The 20,312-nt window shown below is 44.5% G+C and overlaps 1 protein-coding gene across 13 annotated transcripts; it reads left to right on the forward strand.

The window, feature by feature from the left end:
* Positions 1–89: 89 nt before the first annotated feature.
* On the forward strand, positions 90–20,018 carry kif1aa (kinesin family member 1Aa). 13 transcript variants are annotated; one of them, XM_049722560.2, is made up of 51 exons: positions 90–356; positions 2,032–2,203; positions 4,176–4,249; positions 4,341–4,523; positions 4,689–4,754; positions 4,862–5,040; positions 5,106–5,217; positions 5,302–5,379; positions 5,454–5,519; positions 5,612–5,629; positions 5,713–5,791; positions 5,870–5,948; positions 6,234–6,376; positions 6,638–6,676; positions 7,081–7,214; positions 7,377–7,456; positions 7,536–7,611; positions 8,015–8,094; positions 8,181–8,287; positions 8,349–8,429; positions 8,508–8,688; positions 8,752–8,824; positions 8,893–8,983; positions 9,049–9,197; positions 9,267–9,445; positions 9,520–9,690; positions 9,856–10,143; positions 11,231–11,349; positions 11,414–11,499; positions 11,671–11,800; positions 11,968–12,130; positions 12,242–12,332; positions 12,410–12,528; positions 12,635–12,690; positions 13,419–13,527; positions 13,600–13,666; positions 13,740–13,824; positions 13,904–14,009; positions 14,789–14,815; positions 15,039–15,122; positions 15,246–15,272; positions 15,859–15,973; positions 16,044–16,177; positions 16,237–16,444; positions 16,540–16,725; positions 16,857–16,928; positions 17,006–17,127; positions 17,202–17,345; positions 17,420–17,612; positions 17,687–17,805; positions 17,883–20,018. In XM_049722560.2, the coding sequence occupies exons 2-51, from the start codon at positions 2,098–2,100 to the stop codon at positions 17,923–17,925; spliced, it is 5,517 nt and encodes a 1,838-aa protein (XP_049578517.1). In that variant the 5' UTR covers positions 90–356; positions 2,032–2,097; the 3' UTR covers positions 17,926–20,018. The 13 variants fall into 13 exon arrangements, with proteins under 13 accessions (XP_049578517.1, XP_049578532.1, XP_049578524.1 ...); XM_049722575.1 differs by lacking the exon at positions 15,039–15,122; XM_049722567.1 differs by lacking the exon at positions 6,638–6,676.
* Positions 20,019–20,312: the final 294 nt, after the last annotated feature.

Genomic DNA, 20,312 nt, shown 5'->3' on the forward strand with positions numbered 1-20,312 from the left:
TTCCTGCTCCCCCCCTCCCACCCAAGCCCAAAAACCCCTCCCTCCGCGCTCTTCCTTTTACCCCCCTCTTCCCCCTCCGCGCTCTTCCTACCACCGCATTGATGCTGTTACCTCCCTCGGCGGTGACGTCACCGCCCTGAGGTTCGCCACAGCATCCTCCTCCGACACAACCATTTTGGACGCCACCACCCAGACCCAAGTCATCTTGACAGCGGCCACCACCTACCCCGCCAAGGCACCTCCTTTCCCGGGTCGATAGAGGACACCGAGTCCTTCCGTCTTGATGGAGGCTGCTAGTAGGCGGAAAGGATCCATTTGAAAATACGACGGAGCCCCACACTCGGTGCTAACATCACGTATGTACCATTTGATAAATATTTCACTTTTATTCCGCGCTTCGTGTACGTTTTGGTGCTTCTGTTTGTGCTTTTTAAATCCCACCGAAGGACGCGTGGGCTCAGGGTGCGGCCATTGACGAGGCTGCCACCGCCTCCCCCGGGACACTTGTCATGTTTACCTGTTATTGTATAATATGTATTATATTAACATAATATAATGTTCACATAGTTTAGAGGGTTAAATTGAAATAATATTGTCTACCGAATTATATTAATCAACATGTCATTTCTTTTATAAATGACATTTACCGGTGACTGGTTATTTGTTATAAAATAACTGTGTGTTTTTTTTAGAAATGATTAAAATTTGTTGGGAGTGACATTAGGTGTTGTAGCCTTTTGTCACCAGCGACACGGTGACCGCCCTGACTGTCCTGCATCGTCATTACAGGGGCAAAACAAAGACAAAAATCTGACTTAATATTATTTTTAAGTTTAGAAAATACACCGAATCTTTGTTTATGTGTGGAGGCTATGCTAAGCACCAAGTGACTGACATAAACAAGATGCCACTCTTAACAGTCTGAATGCTTGGCACATGATGTTCGTTTAGGTGCTGCTTGGCAGAGGCAACAACTGTGATGACTCAGCAAAAAAAAAAAAAAAAAATCCAGCGTGACGTGACAGCATAGATGTCATTTTAGCCAGCATCAAGGGAGTAGCCGTCCAAGTGTGCCCTTTTGGTGAAATAAAACCAGAATAGAACGGAAAGTAAGCGGACGCCTTCTCGACAGAAAACACCCTAGCGGTGTCCATTTACTTTTGTCCGGGCATCATTTCACTCTCCAACCTCATTAGAATTGTAGCTACTCACATATAACGAATATAAAAACTCCTACTTAACTATGCAAACTGCTCAACTTTATTTCGGCCTAATCAGAAACATTTAAAATGGTGACGCATGTTGTTGACTTCGAACATGTGATTGACTAAACATAACCAAAGGGAAGTCAAAGTTCTATTCCACAAATCTAAACACGACATTCTATTATTGTGATTGTGGAATATGAATTAAGCAGCAAAATCCGTCTCAGGGGTCGGCCATTTTGCCTCTTACCGTCCCCTGAAAATGACATCACGGATACTCAGGTAACGACCAATCACAGCTCATCTGTTTAGTCATGTGACATTTGCAAGACGACATCTTAATATACTCAGTTACCGATTGCCAATTTTCCTGAATGCTTCCTGTCGTCTCATTTAATTGCGTCATCCTGCTTTGTATTGATAAAGATCGTCATTAATTGGATTGGGATGAGTCATGCTTTTTCCCGACACACATTGTGGCTTTTAAGTTCCACACGGTCCGGGAATGTGTCGTTCTAATCCCGGGACGTATATTTGAGCTGGGCCTGCGCTTCTTTTGTTGGTGACTTTATCATCGCCATGGCAGCGGCTGACCATGCATGCTCCGCCATTGTCCCAAACATCCGCCTCAAAGGTTGCATTCTATCAAGACCACCAGGACATCTTCAAATGTGCTTTCTAAAACGAATCACGCGCTAAAGAAATCCGATTTACCGGAGTCCCTTAAGTCAGTAAACCGAGTTAGTGTATTGTGTTATTATTATTTTATTTCTTCATTGACATACAGTAAAACTAACCAGGATTCCCTGTTTGATTCCCTCCACAGAGCTGCGCCGGTCCAAATAAGTCAGCAAGAAACGGGCACCCCGGGTGCTAATAAAAGCAGTGCGCCATGTCAGGGGCCTCTGTGAAGGTGGCGGTCCGAGTCCGCCCTTTCAACTCTCGGGAGATGGGCAAAGACAGCAAATGCATCATCCAGATGTCGGGAAACACCACCAGTGAGTAGTAACCACACCCATATTTCAATCGAGGGTTCGTTTCAGCAACCGTGTTGTGTTCGATAACTATAATGTGCATTTCGAGTTGAGTTGTCGCGGTCGGTGTGGGATTTCACCTTTCGAATTCCCTTAATGACATCCTACTTAGGCAAGGAAATTAGATTTTCTGTTATTTTAGATCACGGACTTCTCCACGGAAATCGTCCGGATACGACTGGTGGCTGATCGATCGAACCGCTTTTCATAAATAATAAATAAAAATATTGCGTGCATGTTCTCTCTGGGACGGCGTTGGTTTTCTTCGGATATTATGATTTGCTACTTGTGGATTTTAATGCTTTTTTTTTTTTTTTTTTTGTAACTTAACCTGAATAACTCGCCTTCTGTTTTGGTGCACTTTCCAAAACACCCTAAAAGGACACAAGATGGCAGACAAACCATTAAGCAAGGCAGTAGAAAAGAAATCCTGATATGAAGTGTTGACAGTAGATCGGACTTTGTCAAGTAAAAGTAGTGCTTTGGTGCATCTCTCTCCAGGACTTTCTCGACCGTGCTGCCTGTACTAAAAACAAAAAAAATAATCAAATTAAAATGTCGCTATTATTACGAAAGCATCACACAGGCAACATAATGTGCTCCTAAATTAAGCTAGCATTTGATGACTAACTCGAACATGTTGTACGTGCGTCTTAGTACACGTTACTTTGTCTTGGGAAGAGACACTGGATATGTCGTCTGCTTGCCGAGCTAAAGCTCAATAATAAATGAAGCCCAGTGAAATATTTAACGTTTGGCCCAATTTAAACCCTTGCCCTCCCCTGTGTCGCGTCACGGCTGACTAAACTTCTCGGCTGTGTGACTTTTTTTAGTTTTTGTTTCGTTTCATTTCAAAATATAAGTGTCACAGGCCACAATGTTGTAAGTTCATTGCAATGCAGCTTGGACTCATCCATGTTTTGTGAGAGAGTGTGTGTGTGTCTGTGTGTGTGTGTGAGTTCATTCCTTCTGCAGTGGCAGTGTCGGCATATAAACGCTTCATTGTCTTCCTGTCGTCTTTTTTGCCATGCTGGTCCACAGACTGCTTCCCACATGGCAGGAGAATGGCAGACATCTTTTTTTTTTTTTATTGAGTTGAGAGGGGGGGGGGGTGATTCTCCCACGCTGAGATGAATTAAAATGCAAAGCACTAAACTGAGGCCTCTTGTTGGAGAGCTCTTAAAGAACCAAAGAAGCCTTAAAGCAAAATGACAAACTTGGGACGTGTTTACAAATTGAATTTGAAAAAGTGAACAATACTTAGCTCTTATTGGGTGTCATTAGTTTGGGTAGCAACTGTTGCTAGCGAGGCGCACTCGGCTGCTGCCACGCCCGCTGTTGAAAAGAAAAAAAAAATGAATGCGTGCTCCACGGAAGGACGTGCTCGGCGTGCTAATAGCGCCGCTCAGAGTGGCGTCACCGGCGGAGCGCTGCGAAGGGAATGACGTCAGCGCAGCGAGTCATTAGAACATCCTCCGCTCTAGGTCACGTCCTCAATGGCTAGTGAGGTGCTTCTCTTTCCGGCCAACGACGTTCATCTTCTAAATTGACAGGCTTGTAATAGGTTTTACTGGATGGTTTCCGCCCCTCCTTTTTTTCCCCCTGACCCATATAGCGCATCTAATGCTTAACAAATAAATATGTAAAAATATAATTACAAATATTAATGTTTTGTTTTACAATTTTTTTTTATTTTCATTTAATTTAATTTTTTTATTTAATGAAAATGTCTAATCATAAATATGAGAAAATTATATTCTATTTATAATTTATTTTTTATTTACATATCATTTACATATTATTTTTTTTCGATTTTGATTTAAAATAGGTTTTACGTGTTTGAATTTTTGTTACCTTTTTTTTGTTAGGCTTCTAGAAAATGGCTGAATGGATCATATTTTTCCTAATATGTTCTCCTTATCTTTCTGTCTCCTAGCCATCATCAACCCTAAGCAGGCCAAAGACAACAAGAGCTTCAATTTCGATTACTCCTATTGGTCACACACCACGGTAACGCACACACACACACACACACACACACACACACCTTGAAGCTATTAACTACTCATCTTCACAATTATATTTTCATTTCCACCGGCAGCCCGAAGATGTGAACTACGCCTCTCAAATGCTGGTCTACAAAGACATCGGCGAAGAAATGCTGCTGCACGCCTTCGAGGGTTACAACGTTTGCATCTTTGCGTACGGCCAGACGGGCGCTGGCAAGTCCTACACCATGATGGGCAAGCAGGACGTCAAAGATCAACAAGGCATCATCCCCCTGGTACGCATGCTACACATGATGTGATGACTCATGTAAATATTTACCCTGTGACATCACACACACGTCAGAGATGGAGCTATTTCCGATGGCACCGTTTGTAAACAAGCCCTTTATTGTGTTTTGATAAGAGGATTTGATTTTGACAAATCTTTTTTTTGCTTCCAGCTTTGTGAAGACCTCTTTACCAAAATCAATGACAACGCAGACAACAGCATGTCCTACTCTGTGGAGGTAAGATCTCAACCATATTTTCTCTCTTTTTGTTTTGGATGCATGTCCTCTACGATTTCTGTGATTTTTTTGGGGGGGTTCGGTTCTGACTCGCTGCTTCTTCGTAGGTGAGCTACATGGAAATCTACTGCGAGCGTGTCCGCGACCTTCTCAACCCCAAGAACAAAGGCAACCTGCGGGTACGCGAGCATCCGCTGATGGGGCCCTACGTGGAGGATCTGTCAAAGCTGGCCGTCACCTCCTACAATGACATTCAGGACCTCATGGACTCTGGCAACAAAGCCAGGTAGAGCAGATCCTGGTCAGTGATGGTAGAACGCATTCTGCTAACGACTTTCTTTCTCCTGACAGGACGGTGGCCGCTACCAACATGAACGAAACCAGCAGTCGCTCGCATGCCGTTTTTAACATCATCTTCACACAGAAACGCCACGACGCCGACAGCGAAAACACCTCTGAGAAGGTCAACTTTGTGGAGTGACCTCATTTTGATAATACCAAGAAGCCTTGTCATATTTTCTGAACCGGAGTCTCCTCAACTTTTCAGGTTAGCAAAATCAGTTTGGTGGATCTAGCAGGCAGCGAGAGAGCTGATTCCACTGGAGCCAAAGGGACCAGGCTGAAAGTAGGACTTTTTCCCCCCCTAATGTCTCACCTTGGATCTAAACACATTTAAATTATCGTTGTGCTGGGTCACAGGAAGGAGCCAACATCAACAAATCTCTAACCACATTGGGAAAAGTCATCTCCGCTTTGGCAGAAGTGGTGAGAATTGTACATAAATCCTCTCGAGTACGAACTGTTTACTTTTATTCATGTGTGTTAATCATTCCGATGTTCTCACGTCTTCATTTCAGGACTCTGGATCAAACAAGGTACACCAATTAAATTATTTTCTGTTAACTTTATAAAGAAGCTACCTGATAAAAGTAATAACCGAGCTTAAACGTACTTGCAGAACAAAAAGAAGAAGAAAGTGGAAAATTTTATTCCTTATCGCGATTCGGTGCTGACTTGGCTGCTCCGAGAGAATCTCGGTAGGGATCAGTTAACCGTTCATGAGTCCCTTTTGTTATTTAAAGTGAGCTAATGTCACGTTTTCCACTTTGCATCAGGCGGCAACTCTCGCACAGCCATGGTGGCTGCTCTGAGCCCGGCGGACATCAACTACGACGAGACTCTCAGCACACTCAGGTTAAAACCGCACGCCGACTTTTACCACATCTAATCCAATTCAAATATTTTTGACAGTTAGTCAAAATAAATATAATTAAAATCCCGATCAAACATTTTTAGCTGATACATTTGAGAGTCATTTGCATTCAAGTGAAATGAGAAAATAACCAAGTACAAAGAAAAGAGGACCCAAAGTTGAACCCTGGGGAACGCCATGTAAAAGTGGAGCAGATGTTAAATGTAATTTATTAAGAGAGACAAATTCTATAAACAAATTGTACAAACATGTGTTCCTGTTGACAGGTATGCCGACCGCGCCAAACAAATCCGCTGCAACGCCGTCATCAACGAGGACCCCAACAACCGGCTGGTGCGCGAATTGAAGGAGGAGGTGTCCCGCCTCAAAGACCTGCTCTTAGCCCAAGGCCTGGGGGACATCATCGACAGTGAGCAAACATTATTATTAAACGTTATAAACAGTCCGCTAGTTTTACGCTAATGTGAAATGTGCTAAACAGAGCACACAACAAAACTCGCAAAGACGCACCTCCGCTTTTTACTCTTAATCACTTCCAGCACAGCTCAGTGCTGGCCGCCATGTTGCGGCACAAGGTTTACCGTAATGTCGGATGATGGAAGCATTGCCAAATGGAAGTCATTAGCCTGTGCTACTTGTCTTACTCTCTCCCTGTGTGTCTCTCTCCAAGCATTTCGAGGCACTGCTGCTGAGATTGAGGGTTTGAAACGTGTGTTGTTGTTGGTTTCTCTCTCTTCTGCCAGCTTTGCATTGCATTCCAACGTCAGAGCTTCATTTTGTGTTTTGCCATGTCAAGAACTTTGAGCTGTATAAATAAAAAAACAATTACAGCTGAGCAGCACAACTGAAATGAGAGGTACTGCTAATCAGTCACAGAAAATGGCCTCGCTGTTATATTTCATTTATGATAATTGTAATCCTCCCTTATCTGAAATGGCCAATGAGCAAAATGCTTTCTGCAGCTTGTTTATTTTTAGCTTGGCGGTTCAAGTGTTCCATCTTTTTTTGCTGTTGTTGCTTGATGGCTTGCTTGTCACAGAAAAAGCAATCATATAAGAATTTATCATTTATCAATCAAAGGTTTGCTGTCTTTTTCTGTCTCTCGCACTCTAGTGACCCACGCCATGACAGGCATGAGTCCGTCGCCATCACTGTCGGTGCTTTCTAGCCGAGCCGGCTCCATCGCCAGCCTGCACGACCGCATCATGTTCAGCCCGGCTAACGAGGAGGCCATCGAGCGTCTAAAGGTGAGTGTGGTGGTGGAATTAAAAACAAATCCAAATTTTCTCCAGAAAAAAAGTCTCAAAAAGTCAAAAGGCGCCGAATGTCAGCCATTTTGAAGCGGCCATTTTAGGTCATCTTATCAACAAACAAACCGAAGCATTTCTGCTGCTTTTTCTAAACATTAGGAAACTGAGAAAATCATCGCCGAGCTCAACGAGACGTGGGAAGAGAAACTTCGTCGGACCGAAGCCATTCGAATGGAACGGTGAGCTCCGAATTCCCGTCGAGCGTCGTAATATACAACGATTAGCATGTTGCGGCTAACTCAAGCCCTTCATCCACAGAGAGGCCCTTCTAGCTGAAATGGGCGTGGCCATGCGCGAGGACGGCGGCACAGTCGGCGTCTTCTCCCCCAAGAAGGTAATCAGACATCCACTGAGTTGACACCTCAAAGTGCTTTGACGCATTTGAAGAATAAACAGCTTCTTTATCCGTCCCCTAAGCCGTCAGACACCCACAGAAAGCCCCAGGCTGTTTTTATTGACACTGTCGGCCTGTTTTCCCCCAACGAGGTTTGTAGTTGAGAAGTGTGCGGGTGCTTTTCAGTCTCCGGCCTTCATTAAGTTTTATCTCAAGACCTGAAACTGTCCGACAGATTTGAAGACAAGATAAAACTCGCTTTATCTGCATGTTTTTTTTTCTTTCTTTACGACTTTGTGTGGGTGCTGTGATATGCAGTGTTTGCATAATGTTCTTAAAGGGATCATAAAGAGACAGACAGAAATCGACTTGTACACATAAATCTTTTTATCTTCCCCCTCAGACGCCTCATCTGGTGAACCTGAACGAGGACCCTCTCATGTCCGAGTGCTTGCTCTACTACATCAAGGATGGAATCACCAGGTAAGATGAACGAGGAACCCTTTGTGTTTTGCTAATCTATATATTATTGCTCGTCTTTGCTAACTCATCAAGGAAATATTTTCCAGGGTGGGCCGCGTGGACGCCGCAAGCCGCCAGGACATCGTTCTAAGCGGCCACTTCATCATAGATGAGCACTGCACTTTCACCAGCTCCACTGGCCCGCAAGGAGAAAGTGAGTGATCTTCAGGTTTGGACACAGTGGTTGTCGTCTCACCTCGTTGCCGTCATTGTAGCCGTTGTCCTGGAGCCCTGCGAAGGAGCCGAGACCTACGTTAACGGGAAGAGAGTGACGGAGGCCACGGTCCTTAAATCAGGTTAGGAAAATGTGGTCTGAAGAATGGATTCTTATAAATGTCCCTATATCGATTAAATGGTGCCTCTGTGACATTTAGGAAATCGTATCATCCTGGGCAAGAGCCACGTGTTCCGCTTCAACCACCCAGTGCAGGCACGAGCCGAGAGGGAGAGGACCCCATGCGTGGAGACCCCCGTGGAGCCCGTCGACTGGGCCTTTGCTCAGAGGGAGCTGCTGGACAAGCAAGGCATCGACATGAAGCAAGAGATGGAGCAGAGGTAAACGATTTAGGAGCGCAGGTGTACAAATGAACGTCTGAAAGTAAAAATGTTTGTGATTAGGCTGCAAGAGCTGGAGGATCAATATCGCAAAGAGAGAGAGGAGGCCAACAACCTGCTGGAGCAGCAAAGACTGGTACGTCTACATATTTTTGGAATTGGATCTCGTCTTACCAATAAATTTGTGGTCACTTTATTTTTCAGGATTATGAGAGCAAGCTGGAGGCTCTTCAGAAGCAGGTGGATCTTTATAACCCAGAAGTTACCGAGGAAGAGGAGGAGCCAGAAGAAGAAGGTAAAGCACTAAGGACGCTTGTATGTCACGAGGGTAAAAGCTGAACTTTGACCTTGGTCTCACAGTCCAGTGGAGCGAGCGTGAACGAGAGTTAGCCGAGTGGAGCTTTCGCAGGTGGCGCTGCTACCAGTTCACCTCCCTGCGGGACCTCCTGTGGGGCAACGCCATTTTCCTCAAGGAGGCCAACGCCATCAGCGTGGAGCTCAAAAAGAAGGTAAAATCCCCCCCCCGCCATCCCCTTAACCGCCATGACGGTAACAAGTCATACTTTTATGTCCGGCAGGTTCAGTTCCAGTTCGTGCTGTTGACCGACACCCTCTATTCGCCGCTCCCGCCAGACCTGCTGCCTCCCGATCCAGACAAAGACCGCGAGAGGCGAATCTTCCCGCAAACCATCGTGGCTGTGGAGGTGCAGGACCAGAAGAATGGAGCCACTCACTACTGGACACTCGAAAAACTCAGGTTTTAAAATGACCCCTAAAAGGAGTAATAATAAGTTGGCAGACCGTATTAATTGAGCAAAACAAACTTTGCAGGCAAAGACTTGATCAGATGCGGGAGATGTACGACCGTGCCGCCGAGGTCCCCCCCGCCACTGCCGTTGTCTCCTCAACGCGTTCCAATGTCACCGCAGATGACGGTGAAAGCGTCACGACGGGCGGCGACCCTTTTTACGACCGCTTCCCGTGGTTCCGACTGGTGGGCAGGTACGCTCGAAACACGAGCCCTTAAAAAAGTTTTTTTTTTACCTACGTTGGACAAGGTTCATCACCTGACAATCATCTGTTCATCTAGTCCTGGTGCGCGTCCACTAACAGGCGGGGCCGATCCATATTCAGTGTGTTCTCTCTCTACTAACCCGCTTCCCCCAGAAATCCTCTTTTCAACACGTGCATGAGTGAGCGCATGAGCGACCCCACCCCGTCCCCCACCCCCTCCGCCTCCGAGACCACCGACTCCCCTCAGCGGGAGGCTCGCGAGGACGACCAATCGGAGGAGCTGGACGATGATATCTTTTTGGATGAGCCGAGCTCGGAGCTGGTGGGGGAGGAGGAGGATGATGATGATGAGGAGGAGGAGGAGCGAGAACTGTGCCGAGGCTCCAGCGAAGGCCAGGATCCCTTTTACGACCGCTCGCCATTATTCAGTGTAGTGGGAAGGTTGGTGAGGTTTACGGGGAGAGAGCACGCGCTGACGGGCGAAACTAGCTCTTTCACGCTGAGACGCGAATGATAAAGTGTGCGTGACATAGTCTCAGTTGTTTGTTTGGTCTTCGGATTTCATTTCCTGATGCTGGAGTAGACATTTCTGGGCTTTTTATTTTTATAACGACTGTATATCCTGTCCCCATATTCATCGCTAACAATCGTAGGGATCATACCAAGCAACGTCGACCTGCTTGTGTGTCCTTCCTCACGTCTGACATGTCCAATCACGACGAGGCAGGAAGTTGACGTCTCAAGTTGAAAGAGCTGGTTTCGACCTCAGCCGTCTCTTTTTAGGCATGCCAGAGCACAAGGCCTTTTATTTTTTGTTTTGTCCGTGACCTCCTCGCGGCCTTCCCCGAGGTGTCCTTTTAATTTGATTGGTCGGCTGTGTGGCTGAGCCGTGTTTGCCCCGCCCTCCCCCCCCCTCGTATGATGATGATGATTTTCTGTCATTTAACCGTCTAAAAAAAAAAAAGCATTATTTCATTTTGTTTTTTTGTCCTGAGCATGCCTTTCTTAACACCTCACCAATCTTGTCATAAGCCTGCCCCCCGCCCGCCGTCTCTCTGTCCCTTAAATGTCTACCCACTCAAATTAGCACATGGACATGTGGTGCAGTCCCATCATATGACAAACGACATGTAGAAAACATTTCATACAAATTTTAGACAATTTCCTACAGTTTTTAAAAAAATCAGGCTGTTCAAATTAATATGTCTTGGCGTGTCAATAATTGAAATCCATTTTATTTGGTAAAATATAAAAAACAAATACATAAGCAATTGCACGACATTATGATTTGGACGACCCACTGGACGCACCACAGTTTGATAACCCCTGACTTAATACAAAAAAAAAAAAAAATCTTAAAATATGAAGAGTGAAAGCAAAAGTAAAGGGCAGCCATGGCCATCGCTCAAGAGCAGTCCCAGCTTGTGTTTGGTTGCTTTGCAGCTCAGTGTTTTTTGTATTGTGATTTTTCTCATTTTGTCCCATTTGACGCTTTCATTTTGTCCTCCTTTTCCCATTTCCTGTCCAGGTCATTCGTGTACTTGAGCAACCTGCTGTACCGCGTTCCCTTGGTTCACCGCGTGGCCGTCGTGAGCGAGAAGGGCGACGTGAAGGGCTTCCTCCGCGTGGCCGTGCAGGCCATATCGGGTAAGACTCAGCAAAAGCGGTAAAAGTGTGATTGGCTTTAAATGTCGTTGTTTCCGCCTTCCAGCCGATGAGGAAGCGCCCGACTACGGCTCAGGGGTGCGACAGTCTGGCACTGCCAAGATCTCCTTTGAAGATCAACAATACGAAAAGGTAAGTAAACATGCAATTAGGTGCTAGCATAGCATGTAGCATACAGTGGAACCATTTTATTTTATTTTGGTGGGTTTTATGTGCAGGAAAACCTTTGATGCTGCACAAAATCTCAGTCTAGAGATGTTTGTTCTAATGACAAATAACCTTTGTTTTTTATTTTTCCCGCAGTTTCAGTCAGAGTCCTGCACAGCCGGACTTTCCCGCACCGGAGTATCCCAGGAGGAGCTTCGCTTTGTGGAGGGCGAGGGGCAGAGTGCGGAAACGGGACCTTCAGCCGATGAAGTCAACAATAACACATGTGAGAGTCGGGCTGAGTGGTGAGGAATTATTGGGTAAAATAATTGATCCATAGGGAAGATGTGCAATGGAAATAAAAGTGGATCAAGGAAAGAGCTTTGAGGGACTCCACGATAATTAAGAATCCATGCTGTTGTCTAATGTTTGTTTTCTTTGCATTGATGACAGCCGGTGGTGATATGGACGACGTAGCGGTGAAGTCGGGACTGGACGGCCAAGTGGACGTGACGGCGGAGCATCTGAAGATTGGGAACATTTTCACCTTCCGTGTCACTCTCCTACAAGCATCCAACATCGCCGCTGAGTATGCTGACATCTTCTGCCAGTTCAAGTAAGACATGCCTCTACCTTTACTTTCAAAAGTAAAAGTTATATTATCTCCAAGAAAAGGCTGATTTTAGAATCTAAATCTATTACATTCTGTATATTTTCTTGTTCACAGTTTCATCCACCGACACGATGAAGCCTTCTCCACGGAACCCTTGAAGAACCCGGGCCGTGGACCCCCGCTGGGCTTTTACCACGTACAGAATGTAACAACCGACGATAACGATGCTGAAGTGTCATCGTAGCTTGTTTCAATTCATCACTAGCTCGTCTTTCTTTTCAGATCGCCGTTGAAGTGACCAAATCGTTCGTGGACTACATCAGCACTCAGCCCATCGTGTTTGAGGTGTTTGGACACTACCAGAAACAAGCTTTCCTTCCTCTCTGTAAAGATGTCATCAGGTAGCCCAGTAGCTTTTATGCTAACATACGTATCATACAAATGAAAATGATAATTATAAAAACACTTTATTAAATACTTCTATAACACCCACCTCCTTTTCCATAGTCCACTGCGGCCCTGTAGGAGACAGTTCCCCCGTGTGATGCCTCTGTCCAAACCAGGTAAAGAAAAACAAACTATTTTGTGTTGTGGATGTCGGTCATGTTGGTGTCATTGGCTGTGAGCAGCGGACCCGGAGCAAAACCAGGAGAAAGCGCTGGAACTGATCCGACACCTGGTGCCCGACGCGCTCAACGGGGCGCTGGTGGACTCTCTGTCAGGCCACGCCCTCTCCGCCGCGGGCCTGGCCGCTTCTTTTCTGATGGAAGCGAATGAGCCCGCGTGGGCCGCCGTGCCCGCCTCCATTTGTTCTGTTGTTAAAGCGCAGACGCCCGGTTGGTTCACGATAATCCCATACAATCCTGACACTTTTTTTTTTCAATGTCACTCACTTTGGTTTCCCATCTTTTGGTCTCCTACAAAAAAATAACAGCTACAAAATATCCAATTTCATTTTTCAGAAAAAGGAACATATAAGTGAAAGTGACATGAAAAGGGGGTTTGTTTGACGTGTCAGGATTGGTCGCTTGGATTCTGGCTCTTTTGGTGTCGGGTGTGATTCGTCTCCCCTGTTCTTCCTCGTTTGGACCATCCAGACTTTTTTTCAATTACTTTTCCAGGAAAGTCATCAAGTCATGAGAATGAAGTGTGAATATTGTTTGGTTTTCATCTTTCCATGACTGCTCTACCTGTCTTCTTCCCTCTCTTTTTCCCCATGTAGGACTACCTGACATCACTTCCTGTCAAGCCCGCTCTACTTCCTGTCTAACCTCTCCTATTTCCTGTTTAGTTCCGGCCACTAAGCTGACGGCGGTGGCTCGCCCGCAAGTAGGACCATGCCACTGCAAGTACGACCTGATGGTTTTCTTTGAGATCTGTGAGCTGGAAGCCAATGGAGAGTAAGGATCTCTTAGGATCTCTTCATAATAAAATGTTGTGGGCTTTCAAAATAAAATGTCTTTGCTTTTCAGCTACCTCCCTGCTGTGGTGGACCACAGAGGAGGAATGCCTTGTCATGGGACTTTCCTCCTGCACCAGGTTGGTTTCTTTGCTTCCCTCCACCGAGAAGTTCAATATTTAGGAAAATAAAAATTTTGTGGTTGCTCTTCAGGGTCTTCAGAGGAGAATTACTGTCACAATCGTGCACGAGTCCGGCGGCGATATTGAATGGAGAGATGTGCGAGAGCTCGTTGTGGGTACGTTGTAGCTGCATCGTACAGTTGTACGTACTATACCATTTTTTTGTCTTATTGGTGCGCTTGTTTTCAACATCAGGGCGACTCCGCAACACCCCCGAATGTGACGAAAGCATCGTGGACCCCAACATTCTGTCCCTCAACATTTTGTCTGCCGGCTACGTCAGGCCTTTGCACGACGACAGGTACATTTGGTGTTAGAGGCCACGACCACAACATCACAGAGAGAGGCTACGAAAAGCTCTGAATGCAAAATGGTCACCGTGATTTGACGTCAAGCTAGCTGTGCGAGCTTTAACATTTGTCGTTTGACGTTTTGTCGTGTCACGCCTGTCATCCCGTTCATCGTCACGCGTCATGTCGGCGAAGTGCAAAATTAATCTGCTTGATGCAGATTTAAATGGCTTGTTTAAATTTTTCCGTCACTTGTTTTATATTCCCTATTCGGCTTAAAATTTTGCTAAATTTTGTAAACAAACAATCTTAGAATTATTTAAAAAAAAGTATTAGTCAAAGCAATATTCCATGCGTTTTTGTTTTACTTTACATACAATAATTTCGTAGTGTCACGACAAAAAATATTCATATATGTTCAGAAAAAAGTTATTTGAGGTTTTGTATGTTTTTTTTTTAAAGAGTGGTGTGTGAAAAGACACATTTCATCACCCCATTATTATCATCATTACTTTTGCGCCTCTAACCTAGCATGCTAATGGAATTTATATTTGACATCCATGTTATAGACAAATATAAAATGTATACATTGTGTTGCCCATATTGAATACAACTTCATATTTTTTGGCGGGGATTCCATTTCTTTACTAAGCTACCCGCCTAGCCTGACCTTTTCATAACTTGCAATTTATTGAGGAACTAACACAAAATATTTGAATGGCCGCTAATGATTTTCTCTCTCCAATCCACTAATGGAATGTTTTTATTTTTATTCATTTGCTTTTTGCAGACAGTTTCTTGATTCGGACATGCCTAGGTATATTTCATTTTACTTTTCAACTATATACAGTGAACCTCCGTTTATCGTGTGATCTCAGTCGGCACACCTATAAATTCAACCAAATTATGTAATTATGGTTTTCAAAAGTCTGCTAGCTTAATGCTAACACATAATGAAAGCACAAAATACGGTGGGTTCACTGTATTGTATTTTCCGCTTCATCTGTTCATTCGTGCCCTCATGATCATTTCTTCATCAGCTCCACTTGTGTTGCCGTTTCTCGTTTGTTCTCTTCATACTTTGATGATCTGCATGGCCGGCTTTGCAAGGGGCGGGGTCAAAGGTGTGTGTTGCTTCTACCACTTAGTAGTAGCGTAATAGTTTGTAGTAGTTTAGCACAGCCCACTTCCTTTCACGCGACCTCTTCCTCTCTCACTCTTCCTCTGTCATCTCTTCCTCCTCACAGCATCTCCCGTCGGGGACTTGATCCGAGGTATTGATCCTCTGCCTCGCTCGCACTCGTCTCCGGAAAACCTTTGAGCATTTAGATCCATGTACTCAAAACTGAACTGGCAACGGTGTGCTGCTACAACTACTACTGAAAATGCTACTAGTTAACATCTCGGGTATCACTAGTAGCATACAACTAGTGCATAGTTTGCCTCACTGGTAAGAAGTAGCCACCCTAAAGGTACGCCAAAATTGTTTTCTAGTGAGTACATGGATAGCGAATAAATTCTCAAAGAGCTTAATGGAAAGCCATTTGAGCTAATGTTACTAGTTAATAATGTTACTAGTTGAGTGCAGTTATTAGTAAGATATAATTGCAGACTTCTAGGCCAAAAGTGGCTCCAGAAAAAAATCATTATTTATATAATATACATTAATTCTCCTGCATAGTTGTCTCACTAGTGAGGAACAACTAGGATTTGGACAAATTACTCAAAAGGCTTTCCATGCTCCTCTACTTCATTTGTGCTTCATCTCAGTCAATCGGCATGATGTCATCGTTTCCTCGCCACGTGCAGTAACGTTAGCATAGCGTCTATCAATGTCTCATATTGATTGATCGCTTTCAGGACGTTCTACCGCTTCGAGGCGGCGTGGGACAGCTCCATGCACAACTCCTTGCTCCTCAACAGAGTCACCCCGTATGGCGAGAAGATCTACATGACGCTCTCGGCTTATTTGGAGGTGACGGTGGTGTGAATGATGGACTTGTGTGTTGACAGGGTGCTAACATTTGCTTTTTTTTTTTTTTTAGCTGGAGAAATGCACGCAGCCGGCCGTGGTGACCAAAGATGTCTGCATGGTCTTCTACTCTCGCGACACCAAACTGTCCGCCTCGCGTTCCATTCGGAACCTTTTCGGCGCCGGAAGCTTCAGAGCGGCCGATGGGTGAGTTTGAAACAACCTGTCACCTCATCATCAACTCACATCATCATCATCATCATCAGAAACCGAGTGACAGGCGTGTACGAGTTGAGCCTGTGCCACTTGGCGGACGCGGGGAGTCCGGGCATGCAGCGGCGCAGGCGGCGAGTCCTGGACACGTCGGTGGCGTATGTCCGCGGCGAGGAGAACCTGGCCGGTTGGCGGCCTCGCAGCGACAGCCTCATCCTCGAGCATCAATGGGAGCTCGACAAGCTCAGCTTGCTTCAAGAAGTAAGCCAATTTATTCAAAGAAAGAAATGTAAATCATTTAAAAATCAATTAAATCCTAAATATACAACAATATTAAGATAAACTTATATTGTCAGGTGGAGAAGACCAAACATTTCCTGCTACTGCGGGAGAAGCTGGAGTCCACCCTACTGCTGGCTAGTCAGGTGGCTCAGCAACTGGTGGAGGAACCAGGCGAGCCATCTCCGCCCACCCGGATTCATCCGGAGGTCTGCGCCGCATCTGACATCACCACTGAGAGGCAACGGGAGCTCGCCACCAAGGTTCCCTCCATCCCCAATCGAACATTGTCACGCTAACACACATTTATAAAAGTATACAATTCATCACAACACTTTTAAAATATTTCTGTTCTCACTCTCAGTCTTGCTTTTTTTTTTTTTTTCCCACGCAGTGTCTGCGGCTGCTCACTCACTCCTTCGACAGGGAATACACTCACGTGTGCGTCAGCGCCAGTGAAAGCAAGGTACTTCCTGTTCCACGCCGCGGCCACTTCCTGTCACGATGATCCTCCCATAAGACACCTACACGTATTTCTTGCAGATCTCAGAGATGTCCATCACCACGCTGAGAGACTCGGCCTCCATCTCTGCCCTCAACACCATCACGCCCTCGTCCACCTGCCCTTCCCTGGTGGAGGGTTGCTATGACAACGCTGCTCTCAGGTCAGTCATTTGTGGCATAAGCTAAAATACATACGATGGTAAATACGTGATATTTTTTTTTTTTTTTTTTGCAGACCTCCTGCTCCTCGCTCTCGCGCCGTCAGTCCTAGTCCCGAAGCGCAACTGGACGGCGAAGCCAAGAAGTGCGTGGGCGCAACCACGGAAGGGAAACCTCGCATACGTCGATTTGTCCCGGACATCCAAGAGATCCGAGTCAGGTGAGTTGCAAAATAGAAAACATTATCGATGTAGAAATCTAAAAAAAAAAAAAAACGTGGTTCTGGCGTCGCAGCCCTATCGTGTCCAAAAAGGGTTACCTGCACTTCCTGGAGCCACACACCAACGGCTGGGTGAAGCGTTACGTGGTGGTGCGCCGGCCGTACGTCTACATCTACAACACGGAGCGCGACGCCATCGAGCGCGCCATTCTCAACCTTTCCTCGGCGCAGGTCGAATACAGCGAAGACCAGCAGGCCATGCTCAAGGTGCGACCCGTCATCTCATATTGATTAGCCATCGACACCTAGCCAGCTTCCATTTTTTTTTCCTTTTCCGACAGACCCCCAACACGTTTGCCGTGTGCACGGAACACCGCGGAATATTGCTTCAAGCCACAAGTGACAAAGACATGCACGACTGGCTGTATGCCTTCAATCCTCTCCTGGCGGGGACTATCAGGTACGTGGCTTACAAATGATGATCGAATGCTAGCATACCAGATGAAATGCTAAAATGCTAATTCCCTTGTCCCTCAGATCCAAGTTGTCCAGAAGACGAGTGGGACAGATGAGGATGTGATGGAAAAGACTTGAGGTGTACATAGACCACCGCCCCCCCCTCTCCCTCCCCCTTTCCTCCGCTCTGCTAGCGTTCCTCGACGCCATCTCGTGTCAAGACTTTTCTAATCAGTCCAGTAGTCAGACTCCATAAGTGTGGTGATGTCATGTAGTCGTCGTGTCAGTGGCGCATCCGGCCTTATACATACAATAGTACATGCCCGTGTGCGTGCGAGGAAGAAAGAATATCGAAGTTTGGGGAAAGGGATTATTTGGGTATCGAAACTGGAGTGGGAAGTCAGAAATTTGCAGTGTGAACAAAAGTATTGCGATAAAGTTTTTCAAAAGTATCGGCACAGTCTGGAAACAACAACATTTGGACAACGAGATTCCGACAGATAAGCAGCGGGAAATGAAATTCGGACAAATGTGATTTGAAAGATGATTTGAGGTTTTTGCAAAAGTATTGGGACATCTACTAATCTTTAAAGGGAGGGGAGGGAATTTTAGCAGAAGTATTGGGACACCAATAGGAAATGAAAAATGTTTAATTTAGAAAACATATTACGCCATTAATGAAGATAATTTTCCTTTTTAATGTCCAGCATGCTTTTTGGGAAAATCAACTTCCTTCACCCCCCCTGATTGATTAATTGATAAACATGTCCTAATACTTTTGTCTCTATATGCGGAAAAAAATGTCTTTAACAGATAACTCTTTTTTTTTTTTCCATTTCTCTGACAAACTTTCTCACACGCTGCCTATCATGTTTGCACATCTGCACTCGCACGACACAACAGCGCCGCCACGGTCATTCTCACAATTTCAAACCTCTCCCTTTATTTTTGTCTAATTTATTTCTGTCTGCATGTATTTATTTATTGACAAAAGACGTTTACAGTATATTTATAAAGTGGTGCAATTTCTGCACACGGCACTTTGTAAGACGCTCCCTCCCATGTTGCTTTGCAAATAATCACACAACCACACTTTACTTGAATGAATCTCCTCCACAACTTTTAAGTTGTCAGGCAAGTAGGAAATAGTATAAAATTTTAAATATATATATCTTGTATTAAGTGCATATGGATGACGTGTAGTGCCTCTTGGTTGCGTTCTATCGAACAACCTTCACGCTGCTATTTGTACTCTTCATCACCACATCATCATGTCTACACTTTAATATTTGGAATATAGCAGAATCTCCAAAATGATTTGTTCGATTTTTAAATATTTATTACAAATAAAATAATTTTAAATTAAATATTATGTTTATATTTTAGTATTTTTAGTTTTATTATAAATCATTTAACAATTATTATATCGTCCCTTTTTTAATGGACTTAGGAGGTTCTACTGTATTCTACTCAGCCCAAATTCAAACTTGAAATGTAATATTTTTCTTTTAAACATTTAATCACATGTATTGATTGAGTGTGCATCAGATCAGCCAACCTGCATGCACGCTCACAGAATACCTTTTAATTTTACCACGATTGACATTTTAAACCATTTACACCTTCCACCTACAATTAATCGTCCATAAAAGTTAAATAACAATCACTATCCAAGGCCTACAATCGTGTACATGTTCATTCATATGCAACTTATTGACATTTTACAACTTTGCATGTTCTCCTCTTCAACAAGTGCTTCATCGTGTCACACTGGATCCAACCAAAGTTGCTTCAGTCACTCAACACTGAATGTATAAACCACATTTTTAAACAGCTACCACTACTGAAGTGCTTGCTCCCATATGACCTTCAGCGTGTGTTGCGCCACCACTGTTGTTATATGCACCCTTTAGCCGTCATCCATTTTCTATCGCCCTCTGCTCTGAATGACAAATAGCAATTTTTGTGCTTCCACGTTTATTTATTTTGTTTTTTTAAAAAAACGACATTGCAATGTATATAATAAACACAATTGCTGTGAAAGGTGTGTATCATATCATCAAGCGGCCGAGATCTTACTGTAAATGGGCTGTAGAGTTCAGTGTGTGTCTTTTTCCGAGCGTCGGAGTTTAAGCGTCCAAATGTTTGTGCGTGTATGTTTGCACTGGAACACATTGTCATATATGGAATCAAAATAAAATAATGATGCAACACGTACATGGCGTCGGTTATATCATTATACGTGGGTGACTGTGTGAAACAATTTACTGGTAAATACAGTAAGAATAACACTCCGTTAAATGTTCTTTTAATACATTTGTTAAAAAATGATTTAGTCACTTATCAAAATAATTGAGATAAGTTGCCAGATCTGGAAATCAACCACCACTCAGATATTGTCGTAAATCGTTATCTGAATTCTGGATATTCCGATTTTAGTAAAGATTTGATATACTGTCCATTCGGTATATTTTGACTACTTTTAAGATACTTTAAAACCCGAACACATTG

The sequence above is a fragment of the Syngnathus scovelli genome, chromosome 10 (genome assembly GCF_024217435.2).
Source record: "Syngnathus scovelli strain Florida chromosome 10, RoL_Ssco_1.2, whole genome shotgun sequence".
NCBI classification, from domain to species: domain Eukaryota; kingdom Metazoa; phylum Chordata; class Actinopteri; order Syngnathiformes; family Syngnathidae; genus Syngnathus; species Syngnathus scovelli.

Excerpts from the sequence above, each read along its gene's own strand:
- kif1aa (XM_049722560.2), top strand. The coding sequence starts at position 2,098 with ATGTCAGGGGCCTCTGTGAAGGTGGCGGTCCGAGTCCGCCCTTTCAAC. Across the intron at positions 5,380-5,453 it reads CCAAAGGGACCAGGCTGAAA|GAAGGAGCCAACATCAACAA; the intron begins GTAGGACTTTTT and ends GCTGGGTCACAG. Across the intron at positions 5,792-5,869 it reads GCTGCTCCGAGAGAATCTCG|GCGGCAACTCTCGCACAGCC; the intron begins GTAGGGATCAGT and ends ACTTTGCATCAG.